The following is a 25,657-nucleotide window of genomic DNA, read 5'->3' as shown; positions in this document are numbered from 1 at the left end:
GAGTGAAGGTTCTACGTGATCTGCACCCAGACCACACCTGGGGAACCACTCACAGTAAAGGATTTCATAGTCTCCGGAATTCGACATGAGGAACTGTGAGTTTACAGACCAGTCCAGGTGAGTGATGAAGCTGGAATGACCCTGGGAGAGAACACATGGGTGAGTTTCACTTGCCTTATAGATTCCCACCCACACTGTCGTAACGTGACAAACAACTGCACAGACCCACGAGGAGTGACCAGCACGCTCACCGAGCACTTGCCGACCCGTGCGTACTTCCTCCCATTGTCACTGACTCCGTATATGTAGATGCAGTTGTCATGGGAGCCTATTGCTAAGAAATTCCCATCTGCAAAAACACGCGGGATTACATTTCAGTTGTTAAGAATAAACATTTTATCAATTACAAGCGATAATGCTAGTGGCCATTACAGAGTTAGAAAAAATAGCCATGAATTATTTCAAAGAGACAAAATTTGCTTTTAAATCACTCCTATACCACTTCCAAAGCTATCTTTTGAAAATCCACATCTGATCAGATTCTGCCCCTTAAAAAAAACCTTCCCTGGCTGTCCCCACTGCTGAAGGATCAAGACTCAGTTCCTCAGTGGGGTCCCCAAGGCCCGCCAGGATGCAGCTGCATCATTCCTCCCTGAACAGACCGGGTTCTCTCAGGCCTCTGGCACACTTCCTCCTGCCCACCCCCTCCCCGCCTGGAAAGCCCTCCCCCTCACCTCTGTGCACTCTGCCCCCTCCCCCCAGCCTGGAAAACCCTCCCCCTCACCTCTGCACACACTGCCCCCCCTCATCCCCAGCCTGGAAGGCCCTCCCCGTCACCTCTGTGCATGCTTCCCCTCCCCCCTGCCTGGAAGGCCCTCCCCCTCACCTCAGTGCACACTGCCCCTCCCCCCATGCCTGGAGGGCCCTCTCCCCTCACCTCTGTGCACACAGCGCCCCCTTTATTCCCCCGCCGCCCCGCCTGGAAGGCCCTTCCTGCCGCTCTTCCAATGGGCCATCAGTTAGCATCTCCTTTACCCAGGTTCCTGGCATCAGGAAGGCTTAAGGAATCAGGCCGTGATGCTCGTGTAGAAACACAAGGGAAGGCGCTCACTGTCATGTAAGAGCAGAGCAGCCCCTGTCGCTGGCAGATGAACCTGCCAAGTGTGAAGCCGGAGTGGGGAGGCCCAGGATGTACTGGGATGGAAGCGGGGCCTGAGAGACTAGTCTGGAGGAGGTCAGACCTTCCTGGGGCCAGGAACCGGAAGGAAGGAGAAAGGAACCACATGGGGGCCGGACAACCTGCACCCAGAATGGAGCCTAGAGGAGGCGGGGTCTCTGCCCACGAGCTCGGGGACAGCAAATGCGTCCCTCCTCTCACTGAGCGCCAGTTCCTCCATCCACGAAGCACGGCACCTTCTCATCGAAATTCAGAGGATTCCCTTGGACAATGTCTGTAAAGGTCCTAGCGGTCACTGGCACATCATGAGGTCAATAAGGGTTCTCCCCCCACCTCTTCCCCCTGGTTTTCCTTCTCGCAAGGTAGGAAGACCTACAGGAAATAGCATGGCCTGGCACCATCAGGAAATGGTATTTTCGGAAGTCTTGGCCAATGCCTGGCCAAAATCAAGGTGTTGGCAAGTCAGAGTTAGCCTGTCCAAAGCAGGCTCGTGAGGGGGTGGGGTAAATGGGCCGAGGACTGCCTTAGCTGGGGGATGGGCCACCTTCTGCTGCTGATGGTTCTAGAGAAGGCCAGAGAGCTGCCCGGCAGACCACCTGCACTTGGTCCTCCAACTGACCAAGCCCTGACAATAATGATGATGACAGTAAACAGTAAATGCTAACAAGAATTACTATCAAATAATTATGAGTCGACGTTTGTTGAATAACTACTATGTACCAGTACTATTCTAAACTCTTCCTATATTAACTTACTTAATCCTCATTGACCCCTGTGAGGTAGATATTATCTCCACTTTTCAGGAGAGGAAACTGAGGCATGGATGATAAAATAACTTGCACAAGGTCACACAGGTTTAGAGAAGCTAGGATTCGAACCCAGCAGTCTGACTAGAGCCTGAGCATTTCTTTGCTAAATGCCATTGCCCCTGTGACAAAGAATAACAGTAAAGAACAGCTGAAAATCTGATAAATGATGTACGCACCCTGGCTTGTACACTCTTTTTATTAACATCTTTATTGCAGTATGATTGCTTTACAATGGTGTGTTAGTTTCGGCTTTATAACAAAGTGAGTCAGCTATACGTATACACATATCCCCATGTCCCCTCCCTCTTGCGTCTCCCTCCCACCCTCCCTATCCCACCCCTCTAGGTGGTCACAAAGCACCCAGCTGATCTCCCTGTGCTATGCGGCTGCTTCCCACCAGCTAGCTACGCGTGTACACTCCTAAGCACGACGCTCTTTAGATAAGAACGACCGTATCATTTGTTAGCTCTAAAATAATGAGCTCTCTTTCCTCGTGGAACCACTTGTTATGATTTTGCCTACCCCAGCCTTTATGACTTTGACGACTCTAAGTTCCTCATAAGTGAAATCGTACAATATTTGTCTTTTGGTGCCTGGCTTATTTCACTCAGCAAGATGTCAAGGTTCTTCCACGTTGCAGCATGTGTTAGAATTTCCTTCCTTTTGAAGGCTGAATAATATTCCACTGTATATCACATTTTACTTATCCATTCATCTGTTGATGGACACCTGGATTGCCTCCATGGTTTAGTTATTGTCAATAAGGATGCTATGAACATGGGTGTACACAGACCTCTTTGGGACTCTGCTTTCAATTCTTTTGGGTATGTATCCAGACGTGGAATTGCTGGACCATATGCTAATTCTACTTTGAATTTTTTTAGGAACCGCTGTACTGTTTTCTGCAATGGCTGCACCACTTTACATTCCCACCAACAGTGCACATTTCTCCACATCCTCACCAACACTTGTTGTTTTCTGTTTTTTTTTTCTTTCGTTTTTTTTGTGGTACGCGGGCCTCTCACTGCCGTGGCCTCTCCCGTTGCGGAGCACAGGCTCCGGACGCGCAGGCTCAGTGGCCATGGCTCACGGGCCCAGCCGCTCCGCGGCATGTGGGATCCTCTTGGACCGGGGCACGAACCCGTGTCCCCTGCATCGGCAGGCGGACTCCCAACCACTGCGCCACCGGGGAAGCCCTGTTTTCTGTTTGTTTTGATAGTAGCCATCTTAATGGGTGTGAGATGGCGTCTCACTGTAGTTTTGATTTGCATTTCCCTAATGAGTAGTGATGTTGAGCACCTTCTCACATGCTTACTGGCCATTTGTATGTCTTCTCTGAAGAAATGCCCATTCGAGCCTTTTGCCCATTTTTGAGTGGGTTGCTAGTTTTTTTGTTGTTGCTCCAGGAACACATGCACAGTTGCCTGTCAGGGGACTGGAGGTGAGGGGGTGGGTCGCTGCCACTGTGCTAAGAGCTGAAACTGACTGAAATTAACTGCAACTTACCATCCAAGTCTTTCTCTGGAAGTTGCAAGCCTTCAATAGACTCTGGCTTTCCAAAACAGTTCTATCAGACAGTTTCTGCCAGTTGCTGTCTAGGTGGAGAGACAGATTCCTGCTGGTTCCTACTCACCATCTTCCCAGAATCTTCTCTCAAACCCCCCACTTAAAAGTCAACTTTGAGGTATAATCTACACACAATAAAATGCACATATTCTAAGAGTTTTGACAAAAATACCCGTATAACTACCATCTCCATATCTGTTTTTTTTTTTTTTTTTTTTTTGCGGTACGCGGGCCTCTCACTGTTGTGGCCTCTCCCGTTGCGGAGCACAGGCTCCGGAGGCCCAGGCTCAGCGGCCATGGCTCACGGGCCCAGCCGCTCCGTGGCATGTGGGATCTTCCCGGACCGGAGCACGAACCCGTGTCCCCTGCGTCGGCAGGCGGACCCTCAACCCCTGCGCCACCAGGGAAGCCCCATATCTGTTTTTAAAGATGAATGAAAAATAGGATTTCACAATCTCCCTTGGCAATTCACTTCTAACAGCCTAATGAGATTGTAATTTCTCCTTAAAATTTGAAATAGAAAGTTTTCATGTAACGGTTTAAGCTCATTCATAAATATGTAATAAAACTGTCTGCCTAATACGTCAAAACCAAGCAGTTTCGGTCAATATGCTATCAGCGGCCAGATGAAACCCAAGCGCTGCCTATTTCTCGGACCTCCAGAGCACTTTCTCATCCTGTGAACCACGTCCTCTCACCCATAAACTCTATGCCTCACCCCCAGCTCTCTCAGAGAGTACAAAATTCCTAAACTTACTCGACTAAAAGAAGCGGGCATTTGGTCCCAAATAAAAATCAGCTGGAGGACTGACTCATAAGAACAGAGAGCAGGGGTCTGGTCACCTGGAGGAGAAAGATAACACCATAGCCAGTTTCACTGATTGCCTCTTTACAAGGTTTGGGGATGGGTTTCCACACAGCTCTTAACTAAGTCCAACAGTATTTTAAGAGCAGGGAGAATTTGTCCAGCTGTGCAAATGACGAAACTGAGGTTCAGTAACTTGCCTAAGATGACACAGCTGAGTGCGTGGCACGGCTTGACCTGGGCTGGAAGGACGAGTGAACCGTGGGCATGGGAGACAGTGCGCCAGGTGGGAGCACAGCAGGGTCTCCAGGGTAGCTGTACGGCTGCTGTGCATCCGCCCTGCTTGTCACACGGGGCAGGTGATTTGGGGCTCCGCAGGAGACTGCTGCACCTGGACGGGGAGCATGCCTGGTGGAGTGCAGGCTTGGGGACGTTGTGTGGGCAGGAGAGAGGTTGGCTGGGTGGCAGGGGCGGCATCCCAGCGGGTCTCTAGTCCCACCTGGAAAGCAGAGGTGGGATTCGATGCTGGGGTGATGCAAATGAACACCAGATTCTGATTCATTCTTATAAAAGCAGAGAAACTCCATGTCTCAATGATACGGATAAGATTAAAGAAGAGATCAATATAATCACATGAGCAATGCATTAGTTCATTGTGATTTTCCCTTTTTCATCTTCACGTTTAGGGTTTTAGATTTTTAATCCAAGTTTCAACAGGTTGAAACTAGACCAGGCAGGCTAAGTATTTGCAGTTGGGCTTAACGAACATGAAATTATCTTCTTCCAATCTCCATTCCTCTTTTAAAAAATTTACAAATTTAATCCAATCAAAACTCCATTGGTCCACCGACAAAGTGCTCTGTAAGGTTCCTGATGTGCGTGTCAACTTTGAGAACTGTCCCTACTACAGTTCTATATTTAATGAACCTACAAGGGGCCTGGCAATCGTAGTTGATTATGGTTTCAGTAAAAATTCACATAACGTTAGCTTATTAGCATTAGGCCATCTTATGTAAGGTATTTCATAAATGAAAACATGTAATAAAATGTGACTGAAATGGTTATCAGATGATCCATTGAAATGCTCTAGGTTTGTGGTTCCCAGGATGCCAAAGAACCCCTCCACAAGCCCATACCCTCTGGGCGATTCTAATGCACGCCAAAGGCTCTGCTTCACCGGCTCCCAGCGTGCACCTGTGTCTGGGACTATCGCTCTGAACCTCCCACTTCAACCAAAGGCCAGATACAGGTTATTAGCCGCTGAAACCTGGGCCTCTCACTAGTGCCTGCGGAATTGAGAAATTGTCTGAAAGATTTAGTTCTCAGGCCACACGGTTAACTTCAGGGAGCAACTGCTCACCTCTCACCATCCCTGCACAACATAACGTCAACCTTAAAGGGGATTTACAAAGCAGTCTCACTTCCACCTGAGCTCATCCTACACAACCCATCTGCGGCAGTAGGTAGGTGTCTGCTAGCGAAGAAACGTCATCATGCGGAAGCCCGGGGAAGGCGTTCTGGCTTATTCGTGATTTAACTTGAATTTTCGGCTAGCTAAAACAGCCTATGTGTGGCCTAGCAAACACGCCGTACACCTGCTTTACTCACTAAAGAAAAGGGTGCCTTGACCAGAAGTAAAGAATACCCACGTTAAAAATGAAGATTAAATGCCTCTCTTCCTGGGACGCCGGTGCTGCTCTGCCCTCAATGATAAGATTCCTTTTCCAGGCACCAGGTGCCGTCCTGACTTGCTGTGTATGTGCTGTTCTGTTCTTTCTTTTAAACGTTGAAGAAATGTATCCCTGACTTGTGTGAAGTTCTTTGTTCCGACGCAATATAAAACTGCTGAAACCATGCTTCTCTGGAGCAGTGCCGCAGAATTATCTGAGAGGCTGTCTCCTGGGCTTTGGTCCTCACTTTGGCTCACTTCTATGATTATTTCCATCTACATTGCTTGGCGTAGCTGGCAGGATATCAGAAAAACCCACGTGGGGTCACCTGGAGTCTACTTTTCTCCCCCCAGCCTTTGATATTTATTTATTTATTTATTTAGGGCTGCATCGGGTTTTAGTTGAGGCACGTGGGATCTTTCGTTGTGGCGCACGGGATTCTCTCTAGTTATGGCGTGTGAGCTCCAAGGCGCATGGGCTCTGTAGTTGCAGCACGTGGGCTCTCTAGATGAGGCGTGCAAGCTCAGTAGTTGTGGCGCACGGGCTTAGTTGCCCCGCAGCATGTGGGATCTTGGTTCCCTGACCAGGAATCGAACCTGCGTCTCCTGCACTGGAAGGTGGATTCTTTACCACTGGACCACCAGGGAAGTCGCTGGAGTCTACCCTGGATGGATGCTGGGCAGCAAACACGGACCCTTTGAGCCCCAGCCCCAGCCCCCCAGCTTCACAGCACTCTTGAGGTTGGTTGGTTCGGTGAGTTTTTCCTGATGTCTGGATCTTCTTGTATGAAGTGGCAGTCCATGACTTTTATTTGAGCTGTTACCTTAAGACCTGGACTCTTAAGGGGGTACCAGTACATTTCCTAGGTGAAAGGAACCTAGCGGGAAGTTCCAGGCAAGGGATCTAGATGGAGTTTCCAGGTAAGAAACCTAGAAGAAATTTCCAGGCAGGAAAGGCCTAGAAGGAACTTTGGGGTAAACTGGGTTGGTTGGCTTTTTTTAAAATGTGGCTTAAAATTGGAAAGATTTGTACTGTATAATAAAATGAAACTGAAATAAATCAGGAAATTGTGCTTCTAACGCCTAACGGCTCCCAGACAGGGAACTCCGGCTGGCTTCTACAATTGTAGAAATGACATAGCTCTAAAATGGCCAGAATGGGACTCTTCTGACATTCTAAAACTGAGTTTTGCATGTGCAATTAAAGAAAGCTGGCTCGGGCTTCCCTGGTGGCGCAGTGGTTGAGAGTCCGCCTGCCGATGCAGGGGACACGGGTTCGTGCCCCGGCCCGGGAAGATCCCACATGCCACAGAGCGGCTGGGCCCGTGAGCCATGGCCGCTGAGCCTGCGTGTCTGGAGCCTGTGCTCCGCAATGGGAGAGGCCACAACAGTGAGAGGCCCGCGTACCGCAGAAAAAAAAAAACAAAGCTGGCTTGATAAAACATTTTTTTTCAAAATTCTGACCTGAGACAATAAAAGTACTCCTTTTTATGCTTGAATAAAAGTATTCAAGCAAATTTGAAGGTATAACTCTTATCATGTCCTTGAAATGCAAGCACAGCCCACACTGCCTGAGACCACAGCCTTGGCTCAACTAGTAGAACCTAAAACTGCAGAAAAGGGGAAATGAGACCTTTAAAAACTGAAGCAGGAAAACTATGAGATTTCTGTCTATCTGGATGTGTGTATGTCTGTATGTACATTATAAATATAGCACGTTTCTACCTCCAAATGATATTATCAAAATTAATTTGAAAAAGAGCTCTATTTAATTGACTTAGAAGTAAGTGCTTACCTATGAAATATTTCTAACTATAACAAGAAACTAACCCCTCACATTTTTAAAGTATCATATGATCCAGGATTAATCTTTAATAAATGAAAATAAGTTTAAGTTGTTGGTTTGGTTAATACAGACACGTCTTTAAGTCATCAACATTAAGTATAATACTTTTATTATACCTAGGTTTATTGAAAGTCAATTAAGGGACTTCCCTGGTGGTGCAGTGGTAAAGAATCCGCCTTCCAATGCAGGCGACGTGGGTTCGATCCCTGGTCAGGGAACTAAGACCCCCACATGCCGCGGTGCAGCTAAGCCCGTGCGCCACAACTACTGAGCTTGTGTACCTCAACTGGAGCCCATGTGCTGCAAACTACAGAGCCCATGACCCTTGGAACCTGCGCGCCACTAGAGAAGAGAAGAAAAAACCCGCACACCACAACTAGAGGGAAGCCTGCGCACCACAACGAAGAGCTGGTGCGCCACAACAAAAGATCCCGAATGCCTCAATGAATATCCTGCGTGCCGCAACTAAGACCCGACGCAGCCAAAAAAAATCCCCAAAAAATCTTAAAAAAGAAATCAATAAGCTCATGTTATCTCTGTTCCAACACTTGTCAACAAGAAAATTAACTTGGTATGATGATGTTTTCATAAGTAGGGAAATAGAGACACATGAGATAAAAGTTTTTAGGTAAACTCTTTAAGAATGATTATGTTTTATAAATAGTACGTTTACTTAAAAATAGTTCCTCCAGATTTTGGTAACTTGAAACTTGAGAGTTTTGCTAAGTTAATATAAATTATGGAAATTCATTAAATATACAGATAATTTCCAAATAAGATAAAATACTAAAACATTACTTGCTAAGCAAATCTAAGTTTACCTCTTTGTCTTCTTATTAGAGGAAAACTAAAGATGTTTGGGTTTATTTGGACACACATCTTATACCACATTGAGAAAAGAAATTACGCTATAAGAAGATGTATGTTTCTAGACGTTATAGAAAATTTTCGTAAGTTTGCCAATCGGGAAATGTTAATATGAGAAACAGTTCACAATTGTTTGCTTCTTGGTTTTTGCTAGAGATTAATGTTTTTTAAGGGTTAAAAATTATATATGTAATTCATGCTACTAGAAATATTAAGGGAAATATTTCAGTATACAAGGAAAATAAGGTTTTCAGTAAAAGAAGATATGGAATGGAAATGCATTTTGTTAAGGGAAAAGAAAGTGATTTTGTCCTGAAGCATCTCAAAGAGAGATATTAAACTAATTAGGTTTATTTGGTGTTTATTTGGTATGTTAAATAACATGGGAAGCGTGGTCAAATAAAAGATAACGTTAAGCCTTGTTAATGTTCTGTCTATATAAGTATATATTATAGGTGTTCCAGAAATTATATGACATTCTTGGAAATCTTATATGTCCCGACATAAAATGCTATTTGTCATCAAAATTGAGGCTCACACTGAAGGGAATGAACCCAAGTATTAGGGAAATACTCCAGCTGACTTTCAGGCAAAGGCAACAACAAAATCTGTAAAGATTATGTAACGATGTAGATACAAACAATTTTCTGCTTCTACAAAAGTTAACCCCCCATTGTTAGACTTCTGCCATCCTGACGCTTGTGACATGGCAACAGTCTGCTCCTAAATCAGATAGTTAAGATGGGTAGACAACAGCTGTGAGTTTTAACAGCCAGGGCTATGGGAAACCCTTGACGGTTGCTTGGCTCTCCCTGTTCCCTGGAAAACCCCATTTTTGTTTGATGGGTTAAAGCCTTCTCTTGCTGCAAGGCTAATGTCCTCACAATGACAAAGAAACTGTTAGAAATTGTGTTTTCCACTTGGGATATACTTTCCACAGTGTCCAGTGGTCCAAGGCACCCATGTCACTGGGCAAATCATATAAGCCTTAACAAAAACCTTACAAATTTCTTGAAATTATCACTGTCACTATCACCCTCAATCGTCAGGCAAGGTCAACAGAACTGATGGAAAAACTGGACTCAAGTGGAACAAAAATTAATTACATGGGATTGAATGAACTGATAAATATGATTATAATTTGTGTGACTTTCATCTGAAATATTACTGGCTTTTAATCTTTGTTTTCCAGATAAGGGAACCTTTCCCCTTAAGCTAATTATGACTTACAGCAATTTAGTAAATTATACCTTTGTAAACAGAACTGAAGCATTTATCTTTTCTTTCTACCTGACCTCTCCAGAATTTGGAAACTCTTAGGTTCCCAGCAGCCTTTCCAGGTGAATAAGGAAGGCCCGTTCCTGGCAGGTGCAGTAACCTCAAGATATTTTGGACCTTGAGAAGAGAGGAATTCACCTAAGTCTGTAGGTACTGCAGGCAGGATCTAATGGCAAGTCTTTGGTGTGGCTTTCCTGGCTTTGAGAGGGCTTTTGAAAGTTCAATTTGAAATTCCCTATGAAAAGTTCCAGCAAAGCCAAATTTAAAAGAGCCTAGGGCTTCCCTGGTGGCGCAGTGGTTGAGAGTCCGCCTGCCGATGCAGGGGACACGGGTTTGTGCCCCGGTCTAGGAAGATCCCACGTGCCGCAGAGTGGCTGGGCCCGTGAGCCATGGCCGCTGAGCCTGCGCGTCCGGAGCCTGTGCTCCGCAACGGGAGAGGCCACAACAGTGAGAGGCCCACGTACCGCAAAAAAAAAAAAAAAAAAAGAGCCTATATGATCAATTACATTTATGTAAGTAATCAGGCCAAGTTTACTGAAACCAGACGTATTTTGCAAACAATTTAGTCTTAATTTGACTATATTTGGTAAAAATGAGGATTATCTATTTATTTAATACAAAATTGTATATATTTATTTAAAAGCCTGCATTTTCTTCCCTGGACTTAAAACAAAGCACAGCATGTTGAATCCTGGCCATACGAGTTAATATGAAATTTCTCTTTACTCACATGTGAATTTGGGGTGGGGATGGGCATCAGATTAGGTTCTTTTTTTTCATCTTTAAGATTATTTCAAGGTCAAGTTATTTGCTTTGTTAGTTTTTCAAATACTTATTGGCTAAAATGAGGATAATTTAGAAAGAAAAATTATGTTTCAATAATATACCTTTGTGGATACTGAGGTTTTATATATATTGAGGTTTCTGTATTTACTACCTACATCCAAGATGCTTCTTTGTTGCTATGTTACATTAAAGTTTAACTGAATTATTAACAGGATATTCTAAGCTTGTTTCTGAAGCTGATTACAGTTATTTATCTTTGGACGAAGATCAGATGCACCATGACCTGCCCCCAGGAGATTATGAATACTGTAAAAGACATTTTTAAAAAAACTCTCTCTCCAGCCTAGATGGAAGGACCCTTATCAGGTACTCCGCACAGTGAAAGTGAAGGGAGTTGACTCCTGAATTCATATTCCCCCTTAAAAAGGGCCTCCGCACCAGACTGCTCTATAGAGAGGACCGCTAACCTCAAACTCACCTTAAAACAACCATCAAGCCAGGTGGAGAAGATGACAACAACAGTAGACAGATGGCCCGCAAATCCAGACTAGGTCTGGAAGACCCGTCCTACTAGTTCAATTGAACTGTCTGCTAAATGTTTGTCTCCCTATCAAAATTGAAGGTTACTGTTTTGCTTTTAGCTATATTTTTGCCCCAATGTTCAGGATGGAAAAAAAAATTCTTTAGTAAAGTTATCACAGAGTATAGCTACTGGGGGAAAATCTAACCAATTGGTGGATCTGTCGTCAAATTCCTTGGTCAATACAAGACCGATACAAGCCCCTTATAATACGTATCACTGACTGTTCAGGTTTTCCTAATGTGACCACTCACCGAGACTAACCTCTCTCTGGCCTAATCTTTCAGGTTCAAACTTTTCAACATATTAATATGTCCATCCCTTGTCGGATACTATCCTCAGTCCTTAGAGACCGAGCACAACTTACCCTAGGGCCCCTTGATCTGTCCCTTACTTAACTGAAAAATGTCTTTTAGAGAAAAATGGGAGTAAATTATGCCAGCAACTACTGTATATTAAATACCATGCAAATGACTTTTGGAAAGTCTACGAGAGAAGTGATCCATAGTTTAATATTGTGTTGACAGGCTTCTCTGGTGGCGCAGTGGTTAAGAATCCATCTGCCAATGCAGGGGACACAGGTTCAAGCCCTGGTCCGGGAAGATCCCAACATGCTGCGGAGCAACTAAGCCCGTGCGCCACTACTGAGCCTGCTCTCTAGAGCCCGTGACCCACAACTACTGAGCCCGTGAGCCACAACTACTGAGCCTGCATGCCACAACTACTGAAGCCCACGCACCTAGAGCCTGTGCTCCACAACAGGAGAAGTCACCGCAATGAGAAGCCTGCGCATGGCAACGAAGAGCAGTCCCCACTCATCGCAACTAGAGAAAAGCCCGTGCGCAGCAACAAAGACCCAACACAGCCAAAAATAAATAAATAAAATAAATAAATTAAAAAAAAATTGTGTTGACAAAACTCCCAATTCATGAGGCTATCAATGAGAGCACTCTGGGAGGGATCACCTGTGCTCCCCCAGGTCTTGTATTCATAGGTGGTATTGGAATTGACCCACCTTCCCAAGGATGGGCACATAAATTTCTTAAAAGCTGACAAACAGAAGGTTTACTCTTATTGGGACATTATGTTACTCCATCGTCTGTACATCAGGAAATAGACGAACCTCCTTTGTCTCTTCATTACAGAGTCAAGAGAACCATGTTAGCAAGATACTAAGATACCTGGTGGCAAAATCTTTGGGGAATATTAATTCCTAGTGCAGGAATGTACAGTTTACATATTGTTACAAAAAAGATGATCAGAAATCTATCAGCCACCATTGGTTAAATAGCCAAAGAGACGGCCAAAAGCATTGCAGCACAACAGACATCCCTAAGTTCCTCAGCCCAAGTAACATTAGACAACAGGGCTGCCTTAGATTTTCTACTGGCTAAACAAGGGGGTGTTTGTGTTATTATTGCTCATACTGTTTGTTGCACTTATATCAGTACCGCTGGAGAAACTGAGATGCACCTAGAAAGAATGTCCCAGAAGGCAAAACGGTTATAACATATAAGAAAAACTGACCCTTTAAATGATCTGTTTCGTTGGCTCCCCTCAGAAATAGGCAACTTTTTTGCTCTGCTTTACAGATGATTATCATTTTCATAATGTGTAGTATTATTCTTTTCCTAGCCGTCAAGTTACTCATGACATACATCACTGCTTGCCTTAGGCCTACTGCTAAAAGCACATGTACAATGTTTGCATGACAATTTGGTACAACTGCAAAAACATATCGCCTATAAAATATTTCCCAATTAGCATACCTCTGTACTTGTTCACTATGTCTGCTTAGTTTCCCCCTAATGTGGGTAACGAGGCAAATCTCCACACATATATAAACAACCAAAAAGAGGCCAAGCACCGAGGGACATGATGGACACAGGGCAGGCGGCAACCACCCTGACGTCAAGGGACAAACATTTTGATCGTCAATGCTTTCTGTTGAAAGATTTATGATCAAAAGAGGCAATTAACGCAAAATTTTTCACATACTGAGACATGGAGAAGTCATTCTGGCTTATACATGATTTAACTTGAATTTTACACTAACTAAAACAGTCTGTTTGTGGCTTATCAAACATACATCCGCTTTAATCATTAAAGAAAAGGGTGCACTGACCAAAGTAAAGAATGTCCATATTAATTTACATTCCCATCAACAGTGCAAGAGGGCTCCCTTTTCTCCACACCCTCTCCAGCATTTATTGTTTCTAGATTTTTTGATGATGGCCATTCTGACTGGTGTGAGGTGATACCTCATTGTAGTTTTGATTTGCATTTCTCTAATGATTAGTGATGTTGAGCATCCTTTCATGTGTTTGTTGGCAGTCTGTATATCTTCGAACCTAGGGGCAGGACAGGAATAAAGACGCAGACGTAGAGAATGGACGTGAGGACATGGGGAGGGGGAAGGGTAAGCTGGGACGAAGTGAGAGAGTGGCATGGACATGTATACACTACCAAATGTAAAACAGATAGCTAGTGGGAAGCAGCCGCATAGCACAGGGAGATCAGCTCGGTGCTTTGTGACCATCTAGAGGGGTGGGACAGGGAGGGTGGGAGGGAGATGCAAGAGAGAGGGGATATGGGGATATATGTATACATATAGCTGATTCACTTTGTTATACAGCAGAAACTAACACACCATTGTAAAGCAATTATACTCCAAGAAAGATGTTAAAAAAAAAAGAAGAATGTCCATGTTAGAAATAAGGATCAAATGCCTCCTTTCCTAGGATGCCAAAGCTGCTACTCCTTCAATGATAAGACTCCCTTCCTAGGCACCAGGCGCCATACTGACTCTCTGTGTACATGTTGGTCTGTTTTTTTTAACCTTGCAGAAATCCACCCTTGACCTGTTTGATGTTCTTTGTTCTGACAAGACATGAAACTGCTGAAAACCACACTTCCCTGGAGCAGTGCCTCAGAGTTATCTGAGAGGCCGTCTCCTGGGCAACAGTCCTCAGTTCTACTCCAGGAAAGCTCTTTTCTACCCCTATTATAGACTGGTTTATTGATTACTTCCCTCGACACTGCCTATGTCACTGACTGCAAAGGCGGCATTTATCACGGTCAAGCCTGGCAGCTGGAGTGTACTGGTCCTTCCCAGCATCCTGGGGGTCAGCTCCACCCATAAAGCTTAAGAATCGTTTGCTTTTCCTCTAGCTGCTAGCACAGCATCCAGAACTTGCGTGAGACTGAAGGAATGAGAAGAAAGCCCTCCTAGTTTGATGTCTTCTCAGCAAAGCACAGCCCAGGGAGCCGCGGCGAGACGGCTGCAAACGCGGGCTGGGGTTTCGCAGCAGTTTCCTGTGTGTGTGTGTGTGTGTGTGTGTGTGTGTGTGTGTGTGTGTGTGTGTGTGTGTGTGTGTGTGTGTGTGTCTAAAATCTGTAAATACCTGAATCCGAAAAGGAGCCAGCCGGTAATCTACAATAGTATAGCCCACGTGCCTGAAAGATCTCGTGCGCAAGCAGAAAACTCATAATGATGATCACAGTGTGCTTTGCATCTAGTCAGATGCACTGTAGTTAGTCTGTCTGCATTCGTGCATCAGCTAATATTCGCTGAGCATCTATTCTGTCTAGGTATATATTACCTCCTCTTCGTGCTCTGTTGCATCTCCTCTCAGCAAGGTGCTGGGCATACAGTGCCGAACAAGACACTGTGGGGCTGGGGGCCACGGCCCGAGGATCTGGGGCCACCACCACTGCCACGGCTGCTGCTGACATCCCATCCCCCATGTCATCTGCGTAATGCTCTGCTCTTCAGAGAGCACGTTCACACCTCCTCCTTTGGTTGAGCCCCACAATAACGTGTCTGATTTGACAAGGGACAGCTGGCTAATGAAGAGAGGGCACTGGGTCCACATGCAGCCCGCCCTGATTTGGCCCAGGCTCATCACCTCTGCCCCACACAGCCTCCAGTCAATGACTCTAAAACCTGAGAGGCAGAGTTACTGGTAGTGAGAGCTCTCTGGTCTCCAGGGGACAGTCATTAGTATAACTGACAAGAAACAGAAATGGACTCCCGAAAGGACCCTGCTATGTTAGCAGGAGCTAACAGATAAAAAGCAGCTGTAGATGAGGCCCTCCTGCACTCAGCAGAGGTTCAAAGTAACTAAGAAAATGACGAGAAGCACATAGGAGGATATGCAAAATATGGCCTGGGATGAACAGAACAAAATATGACACTTAAAATGTCGAGTGAAGTAAGGTACTTCTCAACATGGAGAAAAGGTTCCCAAGGTGGCTGTGCAGTTGTCTGTTTAGGATAAGAAGTTGTAAGTCTTTGGGTGCAAGGGTCTAAAAAGGGTATTCTTTCTATGAGGTTACCTCTAGAGAACAAGAACACAGCCCCACCATGAGATAAGTACGACCGTCTATCAGCTTATAAAATGGAAGACTCCTACAGAGTGACGGCAATTCAGTCGCGGCCAAGTATTTCCAAGGACTAAAACTGCTATTTCCAAGAGTGCTCACATAGCTGAAGGTCCTACATATCACGGAGAAGGAGTGCTTCCTAAACCAAAAGCATAAATGACGAGGCTTAGAAACGATGACCTACCCAGTAGCCACGAGCATCCCAGGAACCCAAGCTGTCAAAAGGACTCAGGAGCCAAACTGAAGTGGCCAATAATGGATAAATGGTTCCACGTACCATAACTATCCCAGACTGAAACATACCAAATACACTTAAATTCATAACGGCACCAAAAACACCACCACCGGCAACCGATCATTGTTAAAGGGAGCAGAGAACGAACTCACTATCTTGGAAACTGGTAAATAAAGGGAAAGAAGCTGAGCATTTATCTTGGTTAACTCTACCATATGACTGGGTAACAAAACAGTATACTATTTGGGTAACAAAAAGTAGATGAAGGGAAGTTTCTCTTTATAGAAGTACTATATCTGATAAATGAAGAAAGGCTAAAATAGAAAAACCAGTCCCCGTACGGATCTAAGTGTTGGGCAGTGACGGCTCTAATGGCATAGACAGTGAGACAAGCAGACCTCATGTGTCTCTGGTAGGAAGAGGAGACCAATACACATAGAGGTGGAAGCGGATCTAGATCCCAAATTACATTACAGGAAATATGGGGGACAGAGGGACGTGTTAAGCAACACCACAGAGATGCACTCACAAAAACCCAGAGTGTGGAAAATGCTCTGGGAAAAATGAAGCAGCTTGTTCAACAAATGAACTGCAAGCGAGGGTGGCGTGTGTTTGCCTGTGTGTGTGTGGAGGGAAAGAGAGAGAGGCGGAGAGAGAGAGAGAGAGAGAGAGAGAGAGAGAGAGAGAGAGAGAGCGCCTATGGAGTAAAAGAGACTTATGAGTACAAAATGTGCATATGGGGACTTCCCTGGCAGTCCAGTAGTTAGAACTCCGAGCTTTCACTGCTGAGGGTGTGAGTTCGATCGCTGATCAGGGAACTAAGATCCCGCAAGCCATGAGGCGTGGCCAAAAAAAAAAAGAAACCAACCAAAATGGACATATGATCAATGTTCCTAGCAGCATTATTCATAATAGCCAAAACACAGAAACGATCCAAATATCCCCTGATGAATGGATGAACCAGACATGACACATCCGTAAAATGGGATACTATCTAGCAGTTAAAAAGGAATAAACTACTGATACACACACAATAACATGAATAACCTCACAAACATTATTTTAACTAAAAGAAGTCAGATGCAGCAGGTGACGTGTTGAACGACTCCATTGACATGAGATGTTCAGAAAAGGCCATTTATGTTGCCTAGGGCTGGGGGTGGGAGTAGAGATTAATTACTAACAGGCAGGGAGGGAACTTCTGGGGGTGATGGGAAGGTTCCAAAACTGGCTGGTGGTGATGGTCGCACAACTCTACAAATTTACTAAGAATCACTGAATTGTACATTTCATGAAGAGTAAAATATTGTATGTAAATTATACCTCAATAAAGCTGTTTAAAAAGGGTCCTCATATTCTTTAGATCTCTCTAGTTATTAACATTAACAGATGAAAGGATAAGACGTCTGGGAGCGGCTTCAGAAACAACATGGGAGGGGGCAGTGGGTGGGGCTATGGGTGAACAAAACGGCTAAGAGTCGATAATTATTGAAGCTGGGTGATGGGTACGTTGGGGGTTCATTATGCTATTCTGTGCAATTTTGTCCCTGTTTGAAATTTTCCGTAATAAAAAGTTAAAAACACACAAGTAAACTGCTCCAAAGGCACCTGGCAAGAAAGCATGAGTGCATGAGAGGCTATTATAAATATAATAAAGGTGCTTTTTGACATGCTGAAACAAACAAAAAAACCCACACAAGCATAGTGACCCAAAGAAGGGAGGTTGAGAACGCCCAAGTGCCACAATTATGTGCAGATATAGTTTAAATTTCGCTCTTGAGGGGGCCTGTGAATGTTTTTTCTTTACAGACATCTACAGAGAACTTCATCAATCTGTCAGAGTGAATGGACCGTATTCTAACCTGGTGAGTAACGCATTACAGACAGCTGTTCATTTCCATCCGTGTGGACGGTGACCAAGTCTTTCGTTTCTGTGTCAAACACGAACCACCTGTTGTAAACATGGGGAAAAGTACAAATCAATTGTTTAGCGAGAAAATGAAGTAAGACTACTACAGTCACAGCAAGGCTATTAAAAAAAATTAACCTAAGAGCTTAAAAATGCTCTGTATTTGCTTAATAAGAATTCTTATTCCCAGCTTTCATTTAAAGAAAATTTCCTGCATATGAGCAGTTCCTAAAGATAGGAGCAGCAAACTGGGTACTATGGGAAATGATTCAGTTACTGATGCTATGGCAGGGTTCCCTGGTGTTTGAGTTTTGTCACTTACACATTAAAGGAGAGAAAGCCCTGGGCAGGGAAGATGAACCAACACCTACCCCCAGCCTGTGGCCAGAGGAAGCAGCAAAGGGGCCACTGCACACACTCACCCAGAGATCTGGCCCAGGGCAAGGCAGGATGGGTACAGGAGGATGGGGCCGGGACAACTTCCAGGGCTGCTGCAAGCAGAGCTGGGCCAGCACCTGACCTTCTGTGATGCGGGTGTGCAACCAGCTGGGTGAAAGAAATGACCCAGAGAATGGCAGAAGGGCGAGTAGAGGACTGGCCTTTGAATTTAGCCTCTCTGGGCTCAGTTTCCCCAACTGTAAAATGGGAATAAAGGCCCAGAATGACTTTGCAGGCCCAGCGTCCAATCGGTCAAATTATAATGGACACGGAAGTGCTCCGAATCCTCTAATCAGGACACGGTACTCGGTCAATGTTTGTTACATGGCGGGAAGATTGAACTCTCCTGCCCACGTGTTCTCAAGTAGTGGCAGTGAGTGGGACCCCAGTGTTTTCAGGGATGAAAAGGAATGTGGACTCCCTGCTGCTGCCGTTTCAAACCTTGATGACACACATCCATCAGCGAGTCCCTCGAGCCAGAGTCACCATCCACTCAGGGCCCTAGTCGGCACCACTCAAGGGGACCGGCTGACCCCCGACATCTGGATTTGGCGTCTCAGCTTTGCTTCCTTGCATCTCTAACAACCATTTACCTTTAATGTGTGCTATCTAACTTTTTTTAAAAAATATAAATTTAATTAATTTATTTTTGGCTGCCTTGGGTCTTCGTTGCTGCATGTGGGCTTTCTCTAGTTGCGGCGAGCGGGGGCTACTCTTCATTGCAGTGCGCAGGCTTCTCATTGCGGCGGCTTCTCTTGTTGCAGAGCACAGGCTCTAGGCGTGCGGGCTTCAGTAGTTGTGGCGCGTGGGCTCAGTAGTTGTGGCTCACGGGCTCTAGAGTGCAGGCTCAGTAGTTGTGGCGCATGGGCTTAGTTGCTCCGCCGCACGTGGGATCTTCCCGGACCAGGGCTCGAACCCGTGTCCCCTGCATCGGCAGGCAGATTCTTAACCACTGCACCACCAGGGAAGTCCCTGTGCTATTTAACTTTAACAGAGGTCAGAATAGAAGAAGCAGAGAGACCGGGCTGTCTGGGCTGTGCCTTTGAAACATCGTGTTAAACTGCCCCATCGAGAGCTAAGCCTGGTACCAGGACCAGGGGTGGGGGAGGCATAAACAGAGGGGAAGGATTAAGTTGCATGTTCCATCTCTCTTCCTCCTACAGGGCACTGTCTGTGATTCTGAGCAGCTGGCACTGTCCCATACCCTGTCCTGCCACACAGACTCAGCACGTAGCTGACGGCAGTAACTGGCTGGCAGCCGTTCTTCAGAGCCTGCTGAGTTGGAAGCTTCATATGTCTCTAAGAGAGGTCAAAGGAGTGTGTGTGAGTGTGTGTGTGTGTGTGTGTGTGTGTGTGTGTGTGTGCAAACATTTTCACGAAGGATTCTGTTGGATACAAGGTGCCCAACTCTTAAGATGTTGCCACCTATGACTTACAAATGGTTACTCTTTCTTTATACATACTCTAAGTTCCTAGCAACAGAATCTAAGTGGTATTCTTTTTTTTGAAGCATAGTTGCTGTACAATATTTTATAAGTTACAAGCGTACAATGTAGTGATTCACAATTTTTAAAGCTTACACTCCACTTATAGTTATTATAAAATATTGGCTCTATTCCCCATGGTGTACAATACATCCTTGTAGCTTACTGTATACCTAATAGTCTGCACCTCTTACTCCCCTACCCCTGTGCTGCCCCTCCCCACTTCCCTCTCCGTAAGTGGTACGCTCTTTAGAGAGGAGGGGATCACCAATGGTATATGAATTAAGCTATAATACGTGTAGATACTATGACAAACAATATAAAAGTATAATCGAATCTTATGAAACAATGATATAATAATAACCACCGAAATCGCCTGCCAGGCGACCCCAGGAGCTGCTTCATCCATTGTCTCCCTCAGTCATCAGCGTACGGCCAGGCAGATATATCGTCACAATTTACAGAGGAAGAAACAAACTCAGAGAGATCATGTAACTGGCTCAGAGACACACTGCGGCTAAGTGGCGAAGCTGGGATTCAAGCGCAGAGCTAGTGCCTCGCATATCAGAGGCGCTTTGGCAAATAAGTGTTGGCTGAATCCAACATGAGGCTCAGGAGCTGGGCAGTTTCTCTAAGTCTGACAGGGCAGCAAGAAAAAGCATTTAAAATTCGCAGTGCTTTGAAATGCTGTGTTGCCCCATTCCAAAGTTGAGAAGCCCCACAATCCTGTGTGTGTGGAGCTGGGGCCTCTTCTGGGAGAGGGGTCCACAGCTTCCCTCGGCTTTTCCCAAAGTCCAAAACGTGAAGGGCCACTGCCTCAGGTTTCACTTTCGAGTTCGGACTTAACTCCCGGCAAGTCATTAGGAGCTCAGAGAGGCAGCCAAGAGCTACCCTGTGCCTGTCGCTGGGGAAACACAGACAACAAGCCTCTTTCCCATGAACTTTGAAAGCACAAGCCATGCTGACATGCACTTACCTCCCAGTCAGTGTTCCGACTGCAACCACAGACCCTGAAGGATGAAAACCAGAAGACTGAGCTGGATCCTAAAACATTGTAAAGGAAGTGTAAATTGATGGCCAGACACAGTGCGATCACATAAAACACACACAAGCACAGCTGTAATCCCTTAGGGCTACGTGGCCCCATTTAAAAAATCTCTTTTCTCTCCAGAGAGGAAAACATTTTCCTACTTTAATGAAGGTCATGTCTCAATAATACTAAATTTTTATCCTCTTATAATTTTTCTCTTTCTGTCTTATATCCTTTCACAGCTACAGTAATCAGATGACAGATCAACAAAGACACGCTCCTCCTCCAGGTCTTGGAAGTTCCTTCAGTTTACCCCCATGCTGAGTGGGAAGCTTGTGCTCCATCCGTCTGGAATTACGACCCCTGCACCCAATGCCATCAGGTCGATACTGGGTAAACGCCCCCCACTGGGTGCAAGACACCACGGTAGCCCTAGACGGATCTCAAGATGAGCAGGGCACATTCCAGGTTTGGCTCTAGTGGGACACGTACGTGTTTGTTCCTAACAAGGTGAAACGAGACTGATGAGAGAGGTAAAAGGAGCTGGAGACGGAGCATTAGGTGAAGTCAGATGGGGAAGCTGGGCCAAGGCATGCTGGCGCTGGAAGTCTTTGACTCGGGCCTTCCGGTATAGGTGAAGGCGGACGTGGACACACCAATATTTTTTTTGGATCGCGTGTTAAGGGGACAAAAATATAGTCAAGGAGGTAGAAGCAACACAGTTTGGGGCATGTTTGAGGAACAGCAGGTAGAGTCAGCGGGTTTACAGGGTGGGGAACGGGAAAGCGGAGAATGCTACGGAGGATGCTAGTAATGTGGGCTGCACTGCCACGTCAAGGGCTGTGATCATCAGGAAAAACACAGTGAGAATAACTGTTTCCTTTCACGAAAAAGAATGACGTGATCAAATCTATGTCTTAGATCACTTGCTAGGAGTGCTCAGGACGAATTGAAGTGAGAAGAGATTAATCACAGGAAGACCAAGAAAATAGGAGTACTGGAAATGGAAATGGAAGGAGGCACTGAGGTACCACTGGAGAACCCGAAAAAAAGAGAGAGAGACCAGAGAGAAACTCTTCAGGGACTGATGACGTTACTGCGTTGCTTTTCCAAAGCGGGAGCTGTGATTAAGCTCAGGGCCTCCACTGACATACAGAGAGAAATCATGTGCACTTGAAGCTTTACTGCCTAGTTGATTTGAGGCTCATAACATTTTTGAGACGAAGACACTTGAGTGTTTCTGTCTAGTGGCCAGTGGGTAAAGAAGCTACGGAACTGCAGATCTTTCTGGGCTCCAGTTTGGCGCCCGTGCCCTGATGCCAGGCTGGTGATGGAGTAACCGGCATTGCTTTCGGCCAGACTGCCGTGTAGACCGAGGCCGCAGGGAAGGCTGCTCTCCTGGACCATCACTGTCCCTGCTGCATCAGTGGCTGTCAGCTCTGCACCAGCCCTTCATGTACTCGCCATTCCATCTGATCCTCCAAGCCCCCACCAGGGGACGGTCACGACATGGGACACCACTTCCTGTAGCTATGCCCTGCCACCTGGGCCACTCCCGCTCTGCCCTCTGGTGGCGGTGTCACCCCCAGGCCTGTCATCTCAGTGATCAGCTCCCCCAGTGACCAGCCAGCTCCAGTCTCTTACAGACCTTCTCCAAAAGCAAAGGGCAGGGGCTTCCCTGGTGGTGCAGTGGCTAAGAATCCGCCTGCCAATGCAGGGGACATGGGTTCCAGCCCTGGTCCGGGAAGATCCCACATGTCACAGAACAACTAAGCCCGTGTGCCACAACAACTGAGCCTGCGAGCCACAACTACTGAGCCCGTGTGCCACAACTACTGAAGCCCGTGCTCCGCAACAAGAGAAGCCACCGCAATGAGAAACCCATGCACCGCAACGAAGAGTAGCCTCCACTCGCCGCAACTAGAGAAAGCCAGCGTGCAGCAACGAAGACCCAACGCAGCCAAAATTAAACAGATAAATAAATTTATTTATTAAAATAAGCGAAGGGCAGGAGGGCCAAAACACGGACCCAGCACATCAGGAAATGCTGGCAACTCTGCGGGGGCCGAAAGGAGGACGTGTGGGGTCTACAGAGGGGCAACCCCTTGCCTGGGGCTGGATGTGTCATTAAGGGCATAAGTAAGATGGGAGGTGTATTTCACTCACTACAGTAGGATGTGGCAGGAGACCCTGACTTTGGGAGTCAGACTGAGCTGGGGGTGAACACTGGCTCCATCATGGATTCAGGGACCTTGGTGAGCTATTGACTTACCTAAGCTTCAATTTCCTAATCAATAAAATCAGGGTTAAAAAACTTCAACCTGCAAGGCTGCTGCAAGGATTAAGGATAATACATGTACAATGCTTGGTATGCAAACAGTGCTCGATAAGTGCAGACACTGCTGTGTGGTATGTAGGGAAAGGATACTTCAGCACTCTGATGTACAACTGGAGTTCCGTTTGCAAAGGTCACAGACATGCTGACTTTAAACTTTACCATCAGACTCAAAGCGCAGAGATAAATTAAACTGTACGCTGTTAGAATAGTTAATAAATCCTCATTCAAAAGGTACTCTGTAAATAGAATGCAGGCTCGTAACGAGGGCTTTTCAGCCTTTAAACCAGAAGAGATTGCACTTGGGAAACCCAGCAACCAACTCGGAAAGGCTCACTTGCTGTCCAAAAATGCAACAGCAAACTTCCGAACTACACGGATGAGACCACTTGAGGCAATGTTTAAAGCAGTGCAATTTGAAGGAGATAAAGTAAGTGACATTTGCTTTGGGACGAATTTATATCACTATTAATCTCATGCAAAAAAAAAATCAACATGTTCCAGATGAATTTTTATAAGAAAGATGGAATATAACATGCATGTCTACCTCTATTATTTTGTTCCAGACAGGCCGGTGACCAACAGCGTCCCACAGGGTGGCGTGCCTGTCATGCCCACAGGTCAAGAACTGAGGTTTTGAGGCATGGATGGCCAGTCCCCAGAGCTCATCAGTGTGACCCTACAAAGAACCGAGACAAACAGAAGCTCTGAAATATTACAGCCAACACCCAGGAGCCCTGCAGGACCATGAACCATGGCTTACTGCACACGCTGGAATTTCTCCCATCTGTTTTTCTTCCTCGCTGACTGAAGCCGAGGAAGGTGATGTTAGTATAAAACACAGGAAAAATCTCCTCTTTGTAACTCTGTCTTATGTTCTACTATTGCACAGAATGAACGTGTTTGGTGGGCTGGCTGAGCTGGCGCGTACCTGAGTGATGGGTGTGAAGTCTCCGGACAGTGTGCCCTGTAGGACGAAGTTTCTGGTGGTGCCTATCAAGATCACATCGCCCTTCCCCTCAGCCACTGTCCGTATGGGACCAAACTGTTCTGGAATCTGCATGGAAAAGATTTCAAATGTCATTAAATGCTTAGCTCCATCATTCAAAATACTTGTTTACTTATCATGATGACAGCTCCTATCACAATGACATACACACATGCATGTGCTATGGAGAGAGAGAAAGTACTTGAGTGAATGATCCCCAATCTTACATTTAAACTCCAAACATTTAATATACCTAAAAAAAAATCAGCAATCGTAAGGTTTTTTTTTCTTTTTTATACATTTATTTATTTATTTAGTTTTGGTTGCATTGGGTCTTCATTGCTGCGCACGGGCTTTCTCTAGTTGAGGTGAGCGAGGGCTACTCTTCATTGCAGTGCGCGGCCTTCTCATTGAAGTGGCTTCTCTTGCTGTGAAGCACGGGCTCTAGGTGCGCGGGTTTCACTAGTTGTGGCTCACGGGCTCAGCAGTTGTGGCGCATGGGCTTAGCTGCTCTGCGGCATGTGGGATCTTCCCGGACCAGGGCTCGAACCCACGTCCCCTGCATTGGCAGGCGGATTCTTAACCACTGCGCCACCAGGGAAGCCCAGTAAGGTTGTTTAAAAAACAAAGAATAAAACATTTTTGTCTTGACAAAATATAAAAATAAGAAATACAACTGAGTAGTTTACTCTTGTTATGACTTCTGATAGCAGAACCAGGTAAAATTTGGAAAGTAAAGAATATGTAATCTGCTGTAATAAGAGTTCCTAAACATTTTTTATAACTTAAAAGGTTAAATACTTTGGCGACTTCATTTAGTTTTGAAATCTACTTCTCATGTTGGCAAACATATATGATTATCTAAGTGTTAATAAAAATAATTTCAAAATACACCAGCCAAGAACGATTTGCTATGATAAAATAAACAGAGGTGCTTGCACTTTATAAAAAGAACAGAAAATCGCAGTGAAAGCCTGGGGTGGACTCCAGGCACCGCGGCTCTGGGACGGTGAGGCGCAGCCTGTCCTCATACAAACTGTCTGCTTCCAGCGCGCTCTGTTAGCACAGCCTGGAGAAAAGTGGGTAACAACCCACGCCAATGAAGAGGACTTACAGGTACTTAAAAACGATGAGTATCTTCTATAAAACTAGGTGAGACTCTGGAGTATTTGTTATGATTGGGTTCATCAAATGCTGGTCAAATCTTATTATAAAAAAATGCTACCACAATTAAAGTCTCCATGAAAGGAAGGTGATTTCCAAAACTCAGATGAAGGCCTTCCTTTTTTTTTTTTTGCGGTACGCGGGCCTCTCACTGTTGTGGCCTCTCCCGTTGCGGAGCACAGGCTCCGGACACGCAGGCTCAGTGGCCACGGGTCACGGGCCCAGCCGCTCCGCGGCATGTGGGATCTTCCCGGACCGGGGCACGAACCGGTGTCCCCTGCATCGGCAGGCAGACTCTCAACCAC

The 25,657-nt window shown here is 45.7% G+C and overlaps 1 protein-coding gene across 3 annotated transcripts in view; it reads right to left on the bottom strand.

Annotated features, from left to right (window-relative positions):
- Positions 1-25,657, bottom strand: part of EML1 (EMAP like 1) — a 143,879-nt gene that overhangs the window by 4,882 nt on the left and 113,340 nt on the right. For all 3 annotated transcript variants that reach the window (XM_004262390.3, XM_033420148.2, XM_033420150.2), the window contains 6 exons: positions 24,132-24,257; positions 23,748-23,879; positions 20,812-20,879; positions 17,867-17,955; positions 252-349; positions 54-141 (listed from right to left, as the gene is read on the bottom strand). In XM_004262390.3, coding sequence (XP_004262438.2) covers positions 54-141; positions 252-349; positions 17,867-17,955; positions 20,812-20,879; positions 23,748-23,879; positions 24,132-24,257 — 601 coding nt within the window. The remainder of the gene's footprint in view (positions 1-53; positions 142-251; positions 350-17,866; positions 17,956-20,811; positions 20,880-23,747; positions 23,880-24,131; positions 24,258-25,657) is intronic.

This window comes from Orcinus orca, chromosome 2 (assembly GCF_937001465.1).
Source record: "Orcinus orca chromosome 2, mOrcOrc1.1, whole genome shotgun sequence".
Classification (NCBI taxonomy): Eukaryota; Metazoa; Chordata; class Mammalia; order Artiodactyla; family Delphinidae; genus Orcinus; species Orcinus orca.
The sequence above is the reverse complement of the archived record's forward strand: the minus strand, read 5'-3'. Positions and strand labels throughout refer to the sequence as shown.